Below are 20,057 nucleotides of genomic sequence, written 5' to 3'. Positions count from 1 at the left end.
CTCACCTGCTCCATCTAACCTACCAACACTCACCGGCTCCATCTAACCTACCAACACTCACCTGCTCCATCTAACCTACCAACACTCACCGGCTCCATCTAACCTACCAACACTCACCGGCTCCATCTAACCTACCAACACTCACCTGCTCCATCTAACCTACCAACACTCACCTGCTCCATCTAACCTACCAACACTCACCGGCTCCATCTAACCTACCAACACTCACCGGCTCCATCTAACCTACCAACACTCACCGGCTCCATCTAACCTACCAACACTCACCGGCTCCATCTAACCTACCAACACTCACCGGCTCCATCTAACCTACCAACACTCACCGGCTCCATCTAACCTACCAACACTCACCGGCTCCATCTAACCTACCAACACTCACCGGCTCCATCTAACCTACCAACACTCACCGGCTCCATCTAACCTACCAACACTCACCTGCTCCATCTAACCTACCAACACTCACCGGCTCCATCTAACCTACCAACACTCACCTGCTCCATCTAACCTACCAACACTCACCTGCTCCATCTAACCTACCAACACTCACCGGCTCCATCTAACCTACCAACACTCACCTGCGCTGTCTAAACTGCCTCATTAATTACTGTTGTTGTCATGTTCTCTTTCATAATTCAACAAGTGTGTCTGTTAGAGACAATTTCGAGATATTTGTATACAGAACATAGAGCTCCATGTAAGTGTGTAAATATATTAAATATGAATGTACATTATGAAATATTAGGTATTAACCTTTATGATTTATATATTTACCTGATTGAGATATATTTCTTTGTCATTAGCGAAATGTAGTTTGTCTCCCCCTCTTGTCCACTCATTGTACTGTGGTAAGTGTGTTAGTGATAAAATAAAGGCAGGAAGTTGGGATTTTGGTGGGGAGTGTCCTAGCTAGACGCGGGAGCAGTATAGTCTTTTGGCCATACATGCATATGCATGCATACAAACAGGCCATATTATGTATTTTTCATGTCAAGTAATCTAGACTTTAAGTTGATAGGATAATCATTGTTTGATGTTAGATTTAAGAAGAATAAACCTTTTTGTTGCACCATATCCCTGGACCTCATTGAATGATTTTGCTGTTTGGGAATTTCGAATGTGGACTGACTGTATGCTTCCGAAACAACCCCGCTTCAGGCCAGGGCAGTGTCTATGTTCAATTGGTAAGGAAGCCACTAGTGTCAATAGCAGGATACCCTCGGATTAAAAATCAACATGCTTGGTTCTAGATTACATCTATCTATACATACAGTACTTTACAATGTTTGCGAGATCAAACATAATATCACTATAATCCGAGTATTCATTTTCGGAAGTTGTTTTCATTTTAGCGCATCTAATTTGTAAAAATGTCAACTGTTTTAAATTATTACTTTGTTTATTTTTTGTGGAATTAAAAACCCATCAAAATACATTTTCCTTCCTTCTCTTTCTTGTGATGTAAGTGTCGAGAGGGTTCATTAAATCCCCAACGAAGCTTTAGAGTTCTTATAGATTCAACGGAAATACAATATATTCCATTGAGCCCATTTCAGCCATTGGTGTGTTTGACAGGTCATTACAAACATTTCCGCTCTTGTAACGTTAACGGGGGAAAACGAGAGGCACAAGCAAAAGTATGAAAGAGCCGCAGGAGTCAAATGAAAGTAATCAATCCAGCGAGATTTACGTGACAAGTAGATTTTGCACCCGTCAATCACAGGAAATCGATGGCTGAAAGAGATCCTCAAGTGGGCGGGGCATGCGCGTTCTACATCAGTAAACAGTGCCTCATAGAAAGGGTGACTGGAGTTTTGAGTCAGCGTTATGCACTAGCATGTGAAATATTCAGAGTTGGACATTCCCAACAGTGGCCCATCCTTGCCATATCTTATTGCATCACTTAACCAGGCCTGTAGATGCAAGTATATATTATGCAACTATGATGTGGTCTTGGGGAGGATTTAAAGGTTTCATTCAATCAAAACAGGAAGTTTATCTAACAGTGCACAATATTTTATTATATTTAAATACACAAACAAAGTAATAATTCTCCAGGTAAAGGTTTTCCTAAATCATTTTACATTTCATACATAGGTACTTTGCAGTGTACAGTAGCAAAATGCTATAAATATATTTATGTGCTAGTATATACACAGTATGTATATAGTATATGTGGTAATCTGGATGATAATAATAATAACAGACAGTAGGTATAAAGACAGACAGGGGTTAAATAGAATATGTGTTGGTGACATTAAGTAAACAGTGAACAACTCCTTGGCCCTGCCGTTCCTGGTTTTATCTCCATGACGACTCTCTGGATGTCACGACTGCAAGACACACAAAAATAAGTTGGGATGATGTCTCCTTTCATTTGGTTTCGAAAACACTTTTCTTGAAAACAATTTTCTTGTTAAGGTGGAGGGAGAGCTTGGTAGATAATTGTAAATCATTCCCTGGGAGTGGGCAGAAGTTGGCCCTAACCACTGATTCAGGGTCAGTTCTTATTTAACCGCCTAATGGATTGGATTAGGGGCATCTGATCAAGGATCTGTGGTGAGGCAACTTCTACCTCAAGCATGCTACCTCTATTTCCCCACTAAAGCCAGAGAAACCGCCAAAATACCCCAGCAACCAGGAGGGAGCACACACACACACACACACACACAAATAAACCCAACATCACACATACTAGGCCATGGCCATGTTTCAATACTTCTGAAATGCATTGTTCCATTCTCTGTCCTTAGAAGAAATGACTAATATGAAATATCAGAACTAATGTGAAGGATGCATGTTTTAAGTATTCAAACAGGGCCCATGACCTCACACAGAAGAGAGAAGGGACTGTGCAATACATCTTACAGCACTAAGGTCAGGCTCTCTCTTTCTCTTTGGAAGTCAAAGGTCACCAACATACAAGGCAATATGGAAGTAATCCCCCAAACAGAGACAGAAAAAGGCTCTCTGGTACAACCAAACACAATTGTATTTTACACTACAGTCAGAATGGTCAGTCATTGAGCCACATTTATCAATTGTAAGCAGCACAAATTTGATTGTTTTTCCAATAAAATGTCTGCATTTAAATGAGGCCCACTCTTTTATACAGAAATAGAGTGGTTACAGTGTAATAGTGTGTTTCTGTTGTGTGTGGAGAACAGGCCTGTTGTTCTGCGGGTGGACAGACACCCTGCGTCACTGGACTGACTGGGGGGGAATCAGGAATAACAGCTGCACCACCCGCCTGAGTGTTACAGTCCAGCTGGAGTAGAGGGAGCAGTAGGAGGCAGAGCTACTGTTAGTCCACAACACAGAGAAACAGAGAAAGACTGGCAGAAACAGAGAGAGAGACTGACAGAAACAGAGAAAGAGAATGACAGAAACAGAGAAAGAGAATGACAGAAACAGAGAAAGAGAATGACAGAAACAGAGAGACTGACAGAAAGAGAAAGAGTGGGGTCGAGAGAGAGAATCAGAAAGTAAGGGAAAAGGGGAGCGGGTGGAAAGAAACCGAGAGAGAGAAGAGAGGGGAGATGTGCATAGGAGAGTTGAAAATAATGATTGTAGATGGACCAATATAACAGATAACCAGAATGATCAGATAACCAAATAGCATTAGAGGCGTAAGGGGCAGTCAGAGGACAGCAAAAGGTTAAGGGAAACCTGGGGGGGCTGGTAGGGGGATGGGGGATCCATGCTTGGACCTCCACCCTTAGTACCAGAACAGATGGGTGTGGTCGCCAGGCATGGCCCAAAAAGTCAAGCTATGGCATGGGAAGGCCGGAGTGGGACAGGGCGGGGTAGCGGCAGATAGTGTCACACATACACACCCTCTGGGTGGAGGCTGGACACCAGCGGGTTCTGCAGGTTGCGGGGGTGTCCCAGGAACTGCTTGGCTGTGGGCCGGGGTGGCGACTCTGAGGGGAGCAGGCCCAGGCCTGGTGGAGAGAGACAGAGGTTAAGGAGGAGCAATCTTCTGTGCGAGATTGCGAGAGAGAGAGAGCGAGAGTGTGTGTCTGTACCTCCGTTTCTGTATCTTTCCTGTATCATATGAGCCAGTTCTAGCTGGTCCAGCTGGTTGCTGAGGTCTGTGCGTGAATGTGTGTGTGTCGGCAGGACTCCCGCCTGCTGGATGAACTGCTGCAAGTTACACTGCCTCAACTCCTTGTTCAGCTCCTCCAACTCCTCCTGCTTCTCCTGAGGAGGAACACAGAGAGAGGGGGGGGGGGACAGTCACACCCAATCCCAGATAGACTCCTAACCCCTACACCGACGCAGTTGATGATTCTATAGGCATAGGTGTTGGATAGGTCTAAAGTTAGGTTTGGGCTTCAATTAACAGATCTCTTCTCATTCTCTTCGTTTATCTCATTCTATTAATATTATACACCATTAGATATGTGTTTGACACTGAAATGTACATCGGACAGGTTCAATAATATTTGGATTTAGATACATATAATTAAAGAAATGGTGAGATGTTTCTATTGCATGAATCACCTCCTTTGTTTTCTAGGACTACCTCCCAAATATGCAAGCTGGAATATAAAACAACCACAGATATACAGCCAACTGGAAGACATGAAATGTAATTTGCAAGGTTACTTAGGTTACATAATCATTAGAACAAACACAGACTGGCTGATGTTGGGCTTTCAAAGGCTGTAATTCATATTCCCACCACTAGAGTACAGCAACATCCAAAGCATGCATCTCAGAGGTCAGACGCTCATCATCATTAATGAACATCTAGAAAGCCACTGCTAGCTGCAAAAGTCTAACAATCCTGACCATACAATTCATAAGCTTGTAACGATCAGTAAAATATGTTTTGACTATAGACACCCATCAGTTTGAATTTCTGACTTATAATATGTGGACAACTACAAATACCTAGGTGTCTGGTTAGACTGTAAACTCTCCATCCAGACTCGCATTAAACATCTCCAATCCAAAATTAAATCTAGAATCAGCTTCCTATTTCGCAACAAAGCCTCCTTCACTCATGCTGCCAAACATACCCTTGTAAAACTGACTATCCTCGACTTCGGCGATGTCATTTACAAAATATCCTCAACACTCTACTCAGAAAATTGGATGCAGTCCATCACAGTGCCATCCGTTTTGTCACCAAAGCCACATATACTACCCACCACTGCAACCTGTATGCTCTCGTTGGCTGGCCCTCGCTTGGTATTCGTCGCCAAACCCACTGGCTCCAGGTCATCTATAAGTCTTTGCTAGGTAAAGCCCCTGCCTTATCTCAGCTCACTGGTCACCATAGCAGCACCCACCCGTAGCATGTGCTCCAGCAGGTATATTTCACTGGTCACCCCCAAAGCCAATTCCTCCTTTGACCGCCTTTCCTTCCAGTTCTCTGCTGGCAATGACTGGAGCGAACTGCAAAAATCACTGAAGCTGGAGACCGATATCTCCCTCACTAACTTCAAGCACCAGCTGTCAGAGCAGCTCACAGATCACTGCACCTGTACATAGCCCATCTGTAAACAGCCCATCCAACTACCTCATCCCCATACTGTTACAGTGGTGCAAAAAAGTATTTAGTCAGCCACCAATTGTGCAAGTTCTCCCACTTAAAAAGATGCGAGAGGCCTGTAATTTCCATCATAGGTACACTTCAATTATAACAGGCAAAATGAGAAAATACAATCCAGAAAATCACATTGTAGGATTTTTTATGAATTTATTTGCAAATTATAGTGGAAAATAAGTATTTGGTCACCTACAAACAAGCAAGATTTCTGGCTCTCACAGACCTGTAACGTCTTCTTTAAGAGGCTCCTCTGTCCTCCACTCATTACCTGTATTAATGCACCTGTTTGAACTTGTTATCAGTATAAAAGACACCTGTCCACAACCTCAAACAGTCACACTCCAAACTCCACTATGGCCAAGACCAAAGAGCTGTCAAAGGACACCAGAAACAAAATTGTAGACCTGCACCAGGCCAGGCTGGGAAGACAGAATCTGCAATAGGTAAGCAGCTTGGTTTGAAGAAATCAACTGTGGGAGCAATTATTAGGAAATGGAAGACATACAAGACCACTGCTAATCTCCCTCGATCTGGGGCTCCACGCAAGATCTCACCCCGTGGGGTCAAAATGATCACAAGAACGGTGAGCAAAAATCCCAGAACCACACGGGAGGACCTAGTGAATGACCTGCAGAGAGCTGGGACCAAAGTAACAAAGCCTACCATCAGTAACACACTACGCTGCCAGGGACTCAAATCCTGCAGTGCCAGACGTGTCCCCCTGCTTAAGCCAGTACATGTCCAGGCCCGTCTGAAGTTTGCTAGAGAGCATTTGGATGATCCAGAAGAAGATTGGGAGAATGTCATATGGTCAGATGAAACCAAAATATAACTTTTTGGTAAAAACTCAACTCGTCGTGTTTGGAGGACAAAGAATGCTGAGATGCATCCAAAGAACACCATACCTACTGTGAAGCATGGGGGTGGAAACATCATGCTTTGTGGCTGTTTTTCTGCAAAGGGACCAGGACGACTGATCCGTGTAAAGGAAAGAATGAATGGGGCCATGTATCATGAGATTTTGAGTGCCCTTCCATCAGCAAGGGCATTGAAGATGAAACGTGGCTGGGTCTTTCAGCATGACAATGATCCCAAACACACCGCCCGGGCAACGAAGGAGTGGCTTCGTAAGAAGCATTTCAAGGTCCTGGAGTGGCCTAGCCAGTCTCCAGATCTCAACCCCATAGAAAATCTTTGGAGGGAGTTGAAAGTCCGTGTTGCCCAGCAACAGCCCCAAAACATCACTGCTCTAGAGGAGATCTGCATGGAGGAATGGGCCAAAATACCAGCAACAGTGTGTGAAAACCTTGTAAAGACTTACAGAAAACGTTTGACCTCTGTCATTGCCAACAAAGGGTATATAACAAAGTATTGAGATAAACTTTTATTATTGACCAATACTTATCTTCCACTATAATTTGCAAATAAATTCATTAAAAATCCTACAATGTGATTTTCTGGATTTTTTTCTCATTTTGTCTGTCATAGTTGAAGTGTACCTATGATGAAAATTAGAGGCCTCTCTCATCTTTTTAAGTGGGAGAACTTGCACAATTGGTGGCTGACTAAATACTTTTTTGCCCCACTGTATTTATTTTGCTCCTTTGCACCCCAGTACCTCTACTTGCACAATCATCTTCTGCACATCTATCACTCCAGTGTTTAATTGCTATAGTGTAATTATTTTGCCATTATGGCCTATATATTGCCTTACCTCCCTTATCCTACGTCATTTGCACACACTGTATATAGACTTGTTCTATTGTATTATTGAATGTATGTTTGTTTATTACATGTGTAACTCTGTTGTATGTTTGTGTTGCACTGCTTTGCTTTATCTTGGCCAGGTCGCAGTTGTAAATGAGAACTTGTTCGCAACTAGCCTACCTGGTTAAATAAAGGTGAAATAAAAAATAACTAGGTGGAAGAGAAGACGACACTGGTCTTTCCAACGTCAACCTTTCCTCCATCAATTAAACATTGACACACACATGCAAACTAATCAATTAACCCAATCGACTTTCCACTTGTGCCTAGTCAACAATGTCAGAACAGTCGAGAGAGAGACAGACAAAGCAGACAAAGAGGGGGGGGGGGTTCCTATGGAAGCAACGTCAGCACAAGAACTGATTGTCAGAAGCTTCATGAAATGAGTTTCCATGGCCGAGCAGCCGCACACATGCCTAAGATCACTATGCACAATGCCAAGCTGGAGTGGTGTAAAGCTCACCACCATTGGGCTCTGCATAAGTGTAAACTTGTTCTCTAGAGTGAGGAATCCCGCTTCACCATCTGTCAGTTTGACGGACAAATCTGGGATTGGTGGGTGCCAGGAGAAAGCTACTTGCCTGAATACATAGTGCCAACTGTAAAGTTCGGTGGAGGAGGAATAATGGTCTGGGGCTGTATTCCAGTGAAGGGAAATCTCAACTCTAGAGCACACAAATGACATTCTAGAGACGATTCTGTGCTTCCAACTTTGTGGCAACCGTTTCAGGAAGGCCCTTTCCTGTTTCATCATGACAATGCTCCCGTGCACAAAGCGAGGTCCATACAAAAATGGTTTGAGATCGATGCGGAAGAACTTGACTAGCCTGCACAGAGATCTGACCTCAATCCCATCAAACACAACGGGGATGAATCAGAATGCCGACTGCGAGCCAGGCCTAACCGCCCAACATCAGAGCTCAACCTCACTAATGCCCTTTTGACTGAATGGAAGCATGTCGCAGTAGCAATGTTCCAACATCTAGTGGAAAGCCTTCCAAGAAGAGTGGAGGCTGTTATAGCAGCAAAGGGTGGACCAACTCTATATTAATGCCCATGATTTTGGAATGAGATGTTCGACGAGCAGGTGTCCACATACTTCTGGTCATGTACTGTATGGTCCTGTACCAGAGATGTACCAGCAACAGTCTTGATATAGTCCTGTACCAGAGGTGGACCAGCAAGCTATGCTGAGAGATTAGTGCTTTTTGAGGTTGGTTTGGTTTCTGTTCAATAATCTTTTAAGACATTAAATGCACTGTGAGTTGAATGTTGCTACACAGAACAAAACAAGTCCCATGATGGTAGTGACTGCCCATGACTTCTTATCACTTATCAACCATCATTTATTCACATTACTTGAATAAAATATTTCAGTTGTTGTGTATATTACATTTGTTTTAGGCCTATTTCACAGTTTATTACCACATTTTCTGCACTAAACTATGTAGAATATTGGCCTGTTGGAAACTATAACTCCCTACTACATCGCACAGTTCAGGCTGATATGATTTATCTCTAGAGAAATTGTGCACTGCCTCACAGAAAGAAAAAAAACTAAATGGATTTCAAAAAACATGATCAAAGGTCAATCAATTAGTAAAAACAAATAAAGAATAACTGAATTGTAGGTTTATCGCTTTTTTAAATTTAGGTTTAGCACAGCCAGCAAGCTATGGTCCTGAACCAGAGGAGGACCAGCAAGCTATGGTCCTGAACCAGAGGAGGACCAGCAAGCTATGGTCCTGTACCAGAGGAGGACTAGCAAGCAATGGTCCTGTACCAGGCAGAAAGCTATAGTCCTTCCTCCTTGGAGGAAAATGTATATTAACATTTTAACCACCTAACTGAGGAACTCAACTTAACCTTGCGCAATACCCTAGATGCAGTTGCACCCCTAAAAACTAAAAACATTTCTCATAAGAAACTAGCTCCCTGGTACACAGAAAATACCCGAGCTCTGAAGCAAGCTTCCAGAAAATTGGAACGGAAATGGCGCCACACCAAACTGGAAGTCTTCCGACTAGCTTGGAAAGACAGTACTGTGCAGTACCGAAGAGCCCTTACTGCTGCTCGATCATCCTATTTTTCTAACTTAATTGAGGAAAATAAGAACAATCCGAAATTCCTTTTTGATACTGTCGCAAAGCTAACTAAAAAGCAGCATTCCCCAAGAGAGGATGACTTTCACTTTAGCAGTGATAAATTCATGAACTTCTTTGAGGAAAAGATTATGATTATTAGAAAGCAAATTACGGACTCCTCCTTAAATCTGCGTATTCCTTCAAAGCTCAGTTGTCCTGAGTCTGCACAACTCTGCCAGGACCTAGGATCAAGAGAGACGCTCAAGTGTTTTAGTACTATATCTCTTGACACAATGATGAAAATAATCATGGCCTCTAAACCTTCAAGCTGCATACTGGACCCTATTCCAACTAAACTACTGAAAGAGCTGCTTCCTGTGCTTGGCCCTCCTATGTTGAACATAATAAACGGCTCTCTATCCACCGGATGTGTACCAAACTCACTAAAAGTGGCAGTAATAAAGCCTCTCTTGAAAAAGCCAAACCTTGACCCAGAAAATATAAAAAACTATCGGCCTATATCGAATCTTCCATTCCTCTCAAAAATTTTAGAAAAGGCTGTTGCGCAACAACTCACTGCCTTCCTGAAGACAAACAATGTATACGAAATGCTTCAGTCTGGTTTTAGACCCCATCATAGCACTGAGACGGCACTTGTGAAGGTGGTAAATGACATTTTAATGGCATCGGACCGAGGCTCTGCATCTGTCCTCGTGCTCCTAGACCTTAGTGCTGCTTTTGATACCATCGATCACCACATTCTTTTGGAGAGATTGGAAACCCAAATTGGTCTACACGGACAAGTTCTGGCCTGGTTTAGATCTTATCTGTCGGAAAGATATCAGTTTGTCTCTGTGAATGGTTTGTCCTCTGACAAATCAACTGTAAATTTCGGTGTTCCTCAAGGTTCCGTTTTAGGACCACTATTGTTTTCACTATATATTTTACCTCTTGGGGATGTCATTCGAAAACATAATGTTAACTTTCACTGCTATGCAGATGACACACAGCTGTACATTTCAATGAAACATGGTGAAGCCCCAAAATTGCCCTTGCTAGAATAATGTGTTTCAGACATAAGGAAGTGGATGGCTGCAAACTTTCTACTTTTAAACTCGGACAAAACAGAGATGCTTGTTCTAGGTCCCAAGAAACAAAGAGATCTTCTGTTGAATCTGACAATTAATCTTAATGGTTGTACAGTCGTCTCAAATAAAACTGTGAAGGACCTCGGCGTTACTCTGGACCCTGATCTCTCTTTTGAAGAACATATCAAGACCATTTCAAGGACAGCTTTTTTCCATCTACGTAACATTGCAAAAATCAGAAACTTTCTGTCCAAAAATGATGCAGAAAAATTAATCCATGCTTTTGTCACTTCCAGGTTAGACTACTGCAATGCTCTACTTTCCGGCTACCCGGATAAAGCACTAAATAAACTTCAGTTAGTGCTAAATACGGCTGCTAGAATCCTGACTAGAACCAAAAATTTTTATCATATTACTCCAGTGCTAGCCTCTCTACACTGGCTTCCTGTCAAAGCAAGGGCTGATTTCAAGGTTTTACTGCTAACCTACAAAGCATTACATGGGCTTGCTCCTACCTATCTCTCTGATTTGGTCCTGCCGTACATACCTACACGTACGCTACGGTCACAAGACGCAGGCCTCCTAATTGTCCCTAGAATTTTTAAGCAAACAGCTGGAGGCAGGGCTTTCTCCTATAGAGCTCCATTTTTATGGAACGGTCTGCCTACCCATGTCAGAGACGCAAACTCGGTCTCAACCTTTAAGTCTCTACTGAAGACTCATCTCTTCAGTGGGTCATATGATTGAGTGTAGTCTGGCCCAGGAGTGGGAGGGTGAACGGAAAGGCTCTGGAGCAACGAACCGCCCTTGCTGTCTCTGCCTGGCCGGTTCCCCTCTTTCCACTGGGATTCTCTGCCTCTAACCCTATTACAGGGGCTGAGTCACTGGCTTTACTGGGGCTCTCTCATGCCGTCCCTGGAGGGGGTGCGTCACCTGAGTGGGTTGAGTCACTGATGTGGTCATCCTGTCTGGGTTGCCCCCCCCCCCCTTGGGTTGTGCCGTGGCGGAGGTCTTTGTGGGCTATACTCAGCCTTGTCTCAGGATGGTAAGTTGGTGGTTGAAGATATCCCTCTAGTGTTGTGGGGGCTGTGCTTTGGCAAAGTGGGTGGGGTTATATCCTTCCTGTTTGGCCCTGTCCGGGGGTGTCCTCGGATGGGGCCACAGTGTCTCCTGACCCCTCCTGTCTCAGCCTCCAGTATTTATGCTGCAGTAGTTTATGTGTCGGGGGGCTAGGGTCAGTTTGTTATATCTGGAGTACTTCTCCTGTCCTATTCGGTGTCCTGTGTGAATCTAAGTGTGCGTTCTCTAATTCTCTCCTTCTCTCTTTCTCTCTCTCGGAGGACCTGAGCCCTAGGACCATGCCCCAGGACTACCTGACATGATGACTCCTTGCTGTCCCCAGTCCACCTGGTTGTGCTGCTGCTCCAGTTTCAACTGTTCTGCCTTATTATTATTCGACCATGCTGGTCATTTATGAACATTTGAACATCTTGGCCATGTTCTGTTATAATCTCCACCCGGCACAGCCAGAAGAGGACTGGCCATCCCACATATGCTCTCTCTAATTCTCTCTTTCTTTCTCTCTCTCGGAGGACCTGAGCCATAGGACCATGCCCCAGGAATACCTGACATGATGACTCCTTGCTGTCCCCAGTCCACCTGACTGTGCTGCTGCTCCAGTTTCAACTATTCTGCCTTATTATTATTCGACCATGCTGGTCATTTATGAACATTTGAACATCTTGACCATGTTTTGTTATAATCTCCACCCGGCACAGCCAGAAGAGGACTGGCCACCCCACATAGCCTGGTTCCTCTCTAGGTTTCTTCCTAGGTTTTGGCCTTTCTAGGGAGTTTTTCCTAGCCACCGTGCTTCTACACCTGCATTGCTTGCTGTTTGGGGTTTTAGGCTGGGTTTCTGTACAGCACTTTGAGATATCAGCTGATGTACGAAGGGCTATATAAATAAATTTGATTTGATTTGATTTATATATTTATTACATTTTATTGAACCAGGCTAGTGAGTTAAAACCTCTTGGGGCTAGAGGGCAGAATTTTCAGTTTTGGATAAATAGCGTGCCCAATTTCAACTTCCTGCTACTCATGCCAAGAATATAAGATATGCATATTATTCATAGATTAGGATAGAAAACACTCTTAAGTTTCTAAAACTGTTTGAATCATGTCTGTGAGTATAACAGAACTTATGTAGCAGGCAAAACCCCAAGGACTAACTGTTCAGAATTATTATTATTTTTTGCCTCTCTCTGTTCCCTGAGATGTTATTGCCAAGGGATATTTCTTAGGAACCTCTACCGCTTCCACTGGATGTCACCAGTCTTTGGAATTTGGTTGAGGTTATTCCTTTGTGCAATGAAGAAGTAGGCCAACTAGGAACTGGGTACACTTTTGTGAGTTGCGCAAGACGTGAAAAGCAGCTCTGGTTTGTTTTCATTCCTGTATTGAACACAGACTGCCCCGTCTACAATTTTATGGATTATTAACGTTTAAAAATACCTAAAGTTGTATTATAAAAGTAGTTTGAAACATTTTGGCAAAGTTTATAGGCAACTTTTGAAATATTTTGTAGTGACGTTGCGTTTTTTGTAAGCTGTTTTTTTCTGGATCAAAAGCGCTTTATAAATGGGCATTTTGGATATATATGGACGGAATTAATCGAACAAAAGGACCAATTGTGATGTTTATGGGACATATTGGAGTGCCAACAAAAGAAGCTTGTCAAAGGTAATGCGTGTTTTATATTTTATTTCAGCGTTTTGTGTAGCGCCTGCAGGGTTGAAATATGCTAACCCCTTTGTTTACTGCTGGTGCAGATGGTGCAGGTTATCAGATAAAAGCTTCTTATGCTTTCGCCGAAAAGCATTTTAAAAATCTGACATGTTGGCTGGATTCACAACGAGTGTATCTTTAATTGAGTATCTTACATGTGTGATTTAATGAAAGTTTGAATTTTGTAGTATTTTATTTGAATCTGGCGCTCTGCATTTTCCCTGGCAATTGGCCAGGTGGGACATTTGTGTCCCGCCTATCCCTATTAAGAACAAATTATTTTTTACAATGATGGCCTACGAAAAGGCCTCCTGCGGAGACGGGGGCTGGGATTAAATAAATAAATATATATATATATATATATAGTGCCTTGCGAAAGTATTCGGCCCCCTTGAACTTTGCGACCTTTTGCCACATTTCAGGCTTCAAACATAAAGATATAAAACTGTATTTTTTTGTGAAGAATCAACAACAAGTGGGACACAATCATGAAGTGGAACGACATTTATTGGATATTTCAAACTTTTTTAACAAATCAAAAACTGAAAAATTGGGCGTGCAAAATTATTCAGCCCCTTTACTTTCAGTGCAGCAAACTCTCTCCAGAAGTTCAGTGAGGATCTCTGAATGATCCAATGTTGACCTAAATGACTAATGATGATAAATACAATCCACCTGTGTGTAATCAAGTCTCCGTATAAATGCACCTGCACTGTGATAGTCTCAGAGGTCCGTTAAAAGCGCAGAGAGCATCATGAAGAACAAGGAACACACCAGGCAGGTCCGAGATACTGTTGTGAAGAAGTTTAAAGCCGGATTTGGATACAAAAAGATTTCCCAAGCTTTAAACATCCCAAGGAGCACTGTGCAAGCGATAATATTGAAATGGAAGGAGTATCAGACCACTGCAAATCTACAAAGACCTGGCCGTCCCTCTAAACTTTCAGCTCATACAAGGAGAAGACTGATCAGAGATGCAGCCAAGAGGCCCATGATCACTCTGGATGAACTGCAGAGATCTACAGCTGAGGTGGGAGACTCTGTCCATAGGACAACAATCAGTCGTATATTGCACAAATCTGGCCTTTATGGAAGAGTGGCAAGAAGAAAGCCATTTCTTAAAGATATCCATAAAAAGTGTTGTTTAAAGTTTGCCACAAGCCACCTGGGAGACACACCAAACATGTGGAAGAAGGTGCTCTGGTCAGATGAAACCAAAATTGAACTTTTTGGCAACAATGCAAAACGTTATGTTTGGCGTAAAAGCAACACAGCTGAACACACCATCCCCACTGTCAAACATGGTGGTGGCAGCATCATGGTTTGGGCCTGCTTTTCTTCAGCAGGGACAGGGAAGATGGTTAAAATTGATGGGAAGATGGATGGAGCCAAATACAGGACCATTCTGGAAGAAAACCTGATGGAGTCTGCAAAAGACCTGAGACTGGGACGGAGATTTGTCTTCCAACAAGACAATGATCCAAAACATAAAGCAAAATCTACAATGGAATGGTTCAAAAATAAACATATCCAGGTGTTAGAATGGCCAAGTCAAAGTCCAGACCTGAATCCAATCGAGAATCTGTGGAAAGAACTGAAAACTGCTGTTCACAAATGCTCTCCATCCAACCTCACTGAGCTCGAGCTGTTTTGCAAGGAGGAATGGGAAAAAATGTCAGTCTCTCGATGTGCAAAACTGATAGAGACATACCCCAAGCGACTTACAGCTGTAATCGCAGCAAAAGGTGGCGCTACAAAGTATTAACTTAAGGGGGCTGAATAATTTTGCACGCCCAATTTTTCAGTTTTTAATTTGTTAAAAAAGTTTGAAATATCCAATAAATGTTGTTCCACTTCATGATTGTGTCCCACTTGTTGTTGATTCTTCACAAAAAAATACAGTTTTATATCTTTATGTTTGAAGCCTGAAATGTGGCAAAATGTCGCAAAATTCAAGGGGGCCGAATACTTTCGCAAGGCACTGTATATATAGGGTAGCAGCACAAAACATGGTACAAACATTATTGGGCACAGACAACAGCACAAAATGCAAGGTGGAGACAACAACACATCACGTGAAGCAGCCACAACTGTCAGTAAGTGTCCATGAGTGAGTCTTTGAATGGAGATGGAGATAAAACTGTCCAGTTTGAGTCATTGCAGCTAGCTCAAACTGAAAAGAGGAGTGACTCAGGGATGTGTGCGCTTTGGGGACCTTTAACATTCTCCGTGTTGGAGAATGGAGCGGATGGATAGGGCTGCCGTGCTTCAAGCTCTTAGAAAACTTTGCAGTATTTTTTTTTTTTTTATGTGTTAGGAGATGTTAGGAGATAGTGGTTGTACCCCCTGTGACTATTAACGTCTTGCTTCCGGACAAGCTAAACACCTTCTTTGCCCGCTTTGAGCACAACACAGTGCTACCGACTCTGTCCACTACCAAGGACTGTGGGTTCTCCTTCTCCGTGGCCAACGTGAGTAAGACATTTAAGCATGTTAACCCTCGCAAGGCTGCCGGCCCAGACGGCATCCCTAGCCGCGTCCCCAGAGAATGCGCAGACCAGCTGGCTGGAGTGTTTACAGACATATACAATCTCTCCCTATCCCAGTCTGTTACCACACATGCTTCAAGATGTCCACCATTGTTCCTGTACCCAAGATAGCAAAGGTAACTGAACTAAATGACTATCGCCCCGCAGCACTCACTTCTGTCATCATGAAGTGCTTTGAGAGACTAGTCAAGGATCATATAACCTCTACCTTACCTGACACCCTGCCCCAATAGATCCACAGACGATGCAATCGCCATTGCACTGTACACTGCCCTATCCCATCTGGACAAGAGGAATACTTATGTAAGAATGCTTTTCATTGACTATAGCTCAGCATTCAACACCATAGTACCCTCCAAGCTCATCATTAGGCTCGAGGCCCTGGTTCTGAACCCCGCCCTGTGCAACTGGGTCCTGAAATTCCTGACGGGCCGCCCCCAGGTGGTGAAGATAGGAAATAACACCTCCACTTCACTGATCCTCAACACTGGGGCCCCACAAGGATGCATGCTCAGCCCACTCCTGTACTCCCTGTTCACCCATGACTGTGTAGCCACGAATGCAACCAACTCAATCATCAAGTTTGCCTGATTAACAACAATGACGAGACAGCCTACAGGGAGGAGGTGAGGGCCCTGGGGGTGTGGTGCCAGGAAAGTAACCCATCACCCAACGTCAACAAAACAAAAAGGAGCCGATTGTGGACTTCAGGAAACAGCAGAGGGAGCACCCCCCTATCCACATCGACGGAAAAGCAGCGGAGAAGGTGGAAAGCTTTAAGTTCCTCTGCGTACACATCACTGACAAACTGAAATGGTACACCCACACACAGTGTGGTGAAGAAGGCGCAACAGCGCCTCTTCAACCTCAGGAGGCTGAAGAAATTTGGTTTGGCACCTAAAACCCTCACAAACTTTTATAGATGCACAATTGAGAGCATCCTGTCGGGCTGTATCACCGTGTGGTACAACTGCACCGCCCGCAACCGCAGGGCTCTCCAGAGGGTGGTGCGGTCTGCCCAACGCATCACCTGGGGAAAACTACCTGCCCTCCAGGACACCTACAGCACCCAATGTCACAGGAAGGTCAAAAATATCTTCAACAACAACAACCACCCAAGCCACTGCCTGTTCACCCCGCTATCATCCAGAAGGCGAGGTCAGTACAGGTGCATCAAAGCTGAGACTGAAAAACAGCTTCTATCTCAAGGCCATCAGACTGTTAAATAGCCATCACTAGCACATTAGAGGTTGCTGCCCTATATACATAGACTTGAAATCACTGGCCACTAGAAATAATGGAACACTAGTCACTTTAATAATGTTTACATATTTTGCATTACTCATCTCGTATTTATATACTGTATTCTATCCTATTCTACTGTATTTTAGTCTATGCCGCTCTGACATTGCTCATCCAAATATTTATAGATTCTTAATTCCATTCCTCTACTTTATATTGTGTGTATTGTTAGATATTACTTGTTAGATATTACTGCACTGTTGGAGATAGAAACACAAGCATTTTGCTAAACTTGCAAAAACATCAGCTAAACACGTACGTGAAAAATAACATTTGATTTTGACAGAATGTGACTGGCAGAACGGGTGTTGTATGTGGAGGATGAGGGCTGCAGTAGGTATCTCAGATAGGGGGGAGTGAGGCCTAACAGGCTTTTATAAATAAGGTCAACTTGTGACTGATGAAATAAGGGTCAGTCATGACTATATAGACCACAGACTTAATCACAAAGTCCCACTCCTACTCAGCTGACAAACTGATACCAAATGAGATTTTCATGGTCTTATAATCCATTTTCATAGCATGCCAATAGCACAGTCATTACTTATGGATCACAATTAGATGGGTTGCAATGGTCTAAGAGTGCCAATGGCCCCGTCTTAATGTGGGATGTAGCAAATGCACTCAACCCATATGAAATACATTAGAATATCATTAGCTACATACAACATCATCATCACTGTCTCCAACTAGCAGCAAACACTGACAGACCTGCTTGTGGCAAAGTCAAGCCAAGAAAATGCACTTGTGCAATGGATTAATGACCTTTATTCAGTTTATTTTTTATTTTTCTCCATTTCAGATACAAGAATATAAGGAAGTACAAGTACTGTCAATGTGATACAAATGAGAGTACAGATATGGGGGAGTGTATCTAATCAGTCCAGATGAGAACTAAGCTGTCACAGCCAATCATACCAGTCAAGCCAGTTCAGCCAGATACCCCAAAGGGGTCCCATTACAATTCATAGCTAACATTCATACATTTAGGTACACGTTTGATTTAAGTACAAAACATTGTGTAAATGGTAAGCATTTTTCTCCCCAATAAATATAGGTTTTCCCATCACCATTGGAGACCGAGACCATATTTATTTGTTTGTTGAGTGTCCTTGCACTAATGACTGTATGTGTGTGCGTTTGCTGCAGTGTGCTGACAAGAGGGGGTGAGAGATGGTAGCTACACCAGTGGTTCGCAAAATGTTTTGATAAAGTGTTTCAAATGTTCCTATGATAACACAATTTGCCTTGATCAAGGATCCTTGGCTCACTTGGTTTTCCAGGTCTCAATCAGTTTGTCCCACAGCACTGACCCACCATTTGGGAACCACTGAACTACAACCTTCTCGTGGATACTGAATAGGAGTGTGGGTGAAGGAGACTGCGAGCTAAACCCCTCTCTCCAGGGCCCTACCCTCTCTCCTTACCTGCAGCAGTGACTCAGCCTTCCCCAGAGCCCTGTCCGTCTCCGATAACTCCCCCTCCAGCTCCTCGCTGTGCCTCCCCTGGCTCTGTAGCTCCGCCCTCATCGCCCCTAGCGACTCCTCACCCCCCGCCTGATTGGCCCTCCCAACATGGGCACCACCCCCAAGGTTCTCCCGTTTGATCGCCTGCTCCAGCTGGGCGGAGCGAGACGAGAAGTCGTGGAGTCGCCGGCCGCAGTCGTCCATCTTGGCATGGAGCTCCCCCAGCCTCCTCCTCATCCCCCTCTCCCTTTCCACCTCTGCCTGCAGCTCTTCCTCCCAGAATGTCTCGTGGGCCAGCTCGGCCTGGTTCCTCCTGGCTGCCTGCTCCAGAGCCTCCATCTCCTCCTGGAGGCGAGCCTCTGGGACAGGGGAAGGAGAGGAGGCCGGGGAGGCCCTGTTCCTGGACCGAGAGTCTCTCTCCATGGCCTCCAGCTGGGCCTCAAAGGCCCTCAGCTTCTCCTGCTGCTGAAGAATCTGCCGGAAAACCTCCTCTTTGGACGGGCCCACGAGAGGGGAGGGAGAGTGGGGGGAGGGAGAGGGGGAGTGTGGGGAGGGGGAGGTAGCATGGTGGGGAGGAATGGGGCTGGGTGAGGACCTCTCTTTGGGGGAGTCGCAGGGAGACTTCCTAATGAGCTGCTTGGCTTTGGTTCTGGGGGAGGTGGAGGGCCCCAGGTTAAAGGTGAGGGACTTCTTGGGCTGGGTGCGTTTGAGGGGCTCTGGTTCGGGGTGTTTGGGCATGGAAAGAGGGGTGACCCGGTCCTGGGTGGAGCCAGAGCCAGACCCTGGTCCATCGCTGCTGCTGGGGCCGGTGCGGCGCAGGAAGAACTGGACGTCGTTGCCGTGCTGGCCCAACTTGGCCAGGGACTCCAGGGGCCTTTCGTTGGCTAACAGCTGCCTCTCTGAATCTCTCAGTCTCTGGATCAGCACGTAGCGACCCGTCTGACCTGTGGCAGGAAGAGAGAGTCAGAAAATTGAAACAACATAAAATTAGCACAAATCATTAACAGCTCGTTGCACTCTCTCTGGCAATGGGCATATGCCTAATGTCTATACAAGACTCTAAACTCTAGTTCTTCAGTCCTTAACTCAACTCTCTCAGCAATGACAAATATAAGTCTTATACAATGTATAAACATGTTCAAACAAACTGAAATGAGGACAAGCTCTCCCTAATGACCTGACAGTGGGGTTTAGTTTTTGGCACTGCAGTATGTGGCTTCAATACAGCCTGAGGGTGTGGTGACAGAAGCTTGCTCCATAACAAGTCGACCCCTAGCACCATTCCCCCTTAGCACTTCATTGAGGTCAGAAAGGAAGGATAGGTGGAAGAAATAAATAACACAGTGGTCCCACCTTACCCTATCAGTGGGATTTTCACCATATTGCTTATGCCCATCCTATTCTTTTAAATCTAAAGTGCCTATGGTGTAGTAGGG

At 44.3% G+C, this 20,057-nt stretch overlaps 1 protein-coding gene across 4 annotated transcripts in view; it reads right to left on the bottom strand.

Moving 5' to 3' along the window:
• Window positions 1-2,015: 2,015 nt before the first annotated feature.
• The window catches only part of LOC139373223 (ras association domain-containing protein 7-like), a 59,518-nt gene continuing 41,476 nt past the window's right edge, over window positions 2,016-20,057 (bottom strand). For 2 of the 4 annotated variants that reach the window (XM_071113502.1, XM_071113492.1), the window contains exons 3-6: window positions 18,583-19,565; window positions 4,044-4,218; window positions 3,852-3,959; window positions 2,016-3,283 (exon numbers count right to left, since the gene is read on the bottom strand). In XM_071113502.1, coding sequence (XP_070969603.1) covers window positions 3,273-3,283; window positions 3,852-3,959; window positions 4,044-4,218; window positions 18,583-19,565 — 1,277 coding nt within the window. In that variant the 3' untranslated portion in view covers window positions 2,016-3,272. The remainder of the gene's footprint in view (window positions 3,284-3,851; window positions 3,960-4,043; window positions 4,219-18,582; window positions 19,566-20,057) is intronic. The other 2 variants (XM_071113482.1, XM_071113471.1) reach the window with 1 other exon arrangement.

This window comes from Oncorhynchus clarkii, chromosome 2, assembly GCF_045791955.1.
Source record: "Oncorhynchus clarkii lewisi isolate Uvic-CL-2024 chromosome 2, UVic_Ocla_1.0, whole genome shotgun sequence".
Classification (NCBI taxonomy): Eukaryota; Metazoa; Chordata; class Actinopteri; order Salmoniformes; family Salmonidae; genus Oncorhynchus; species Oncorhynchus clarkii.
Note: the sequence above shows the minus strand (reverse complement) of the source record. Positions and strands in the feature narration are given on the sequence as shown.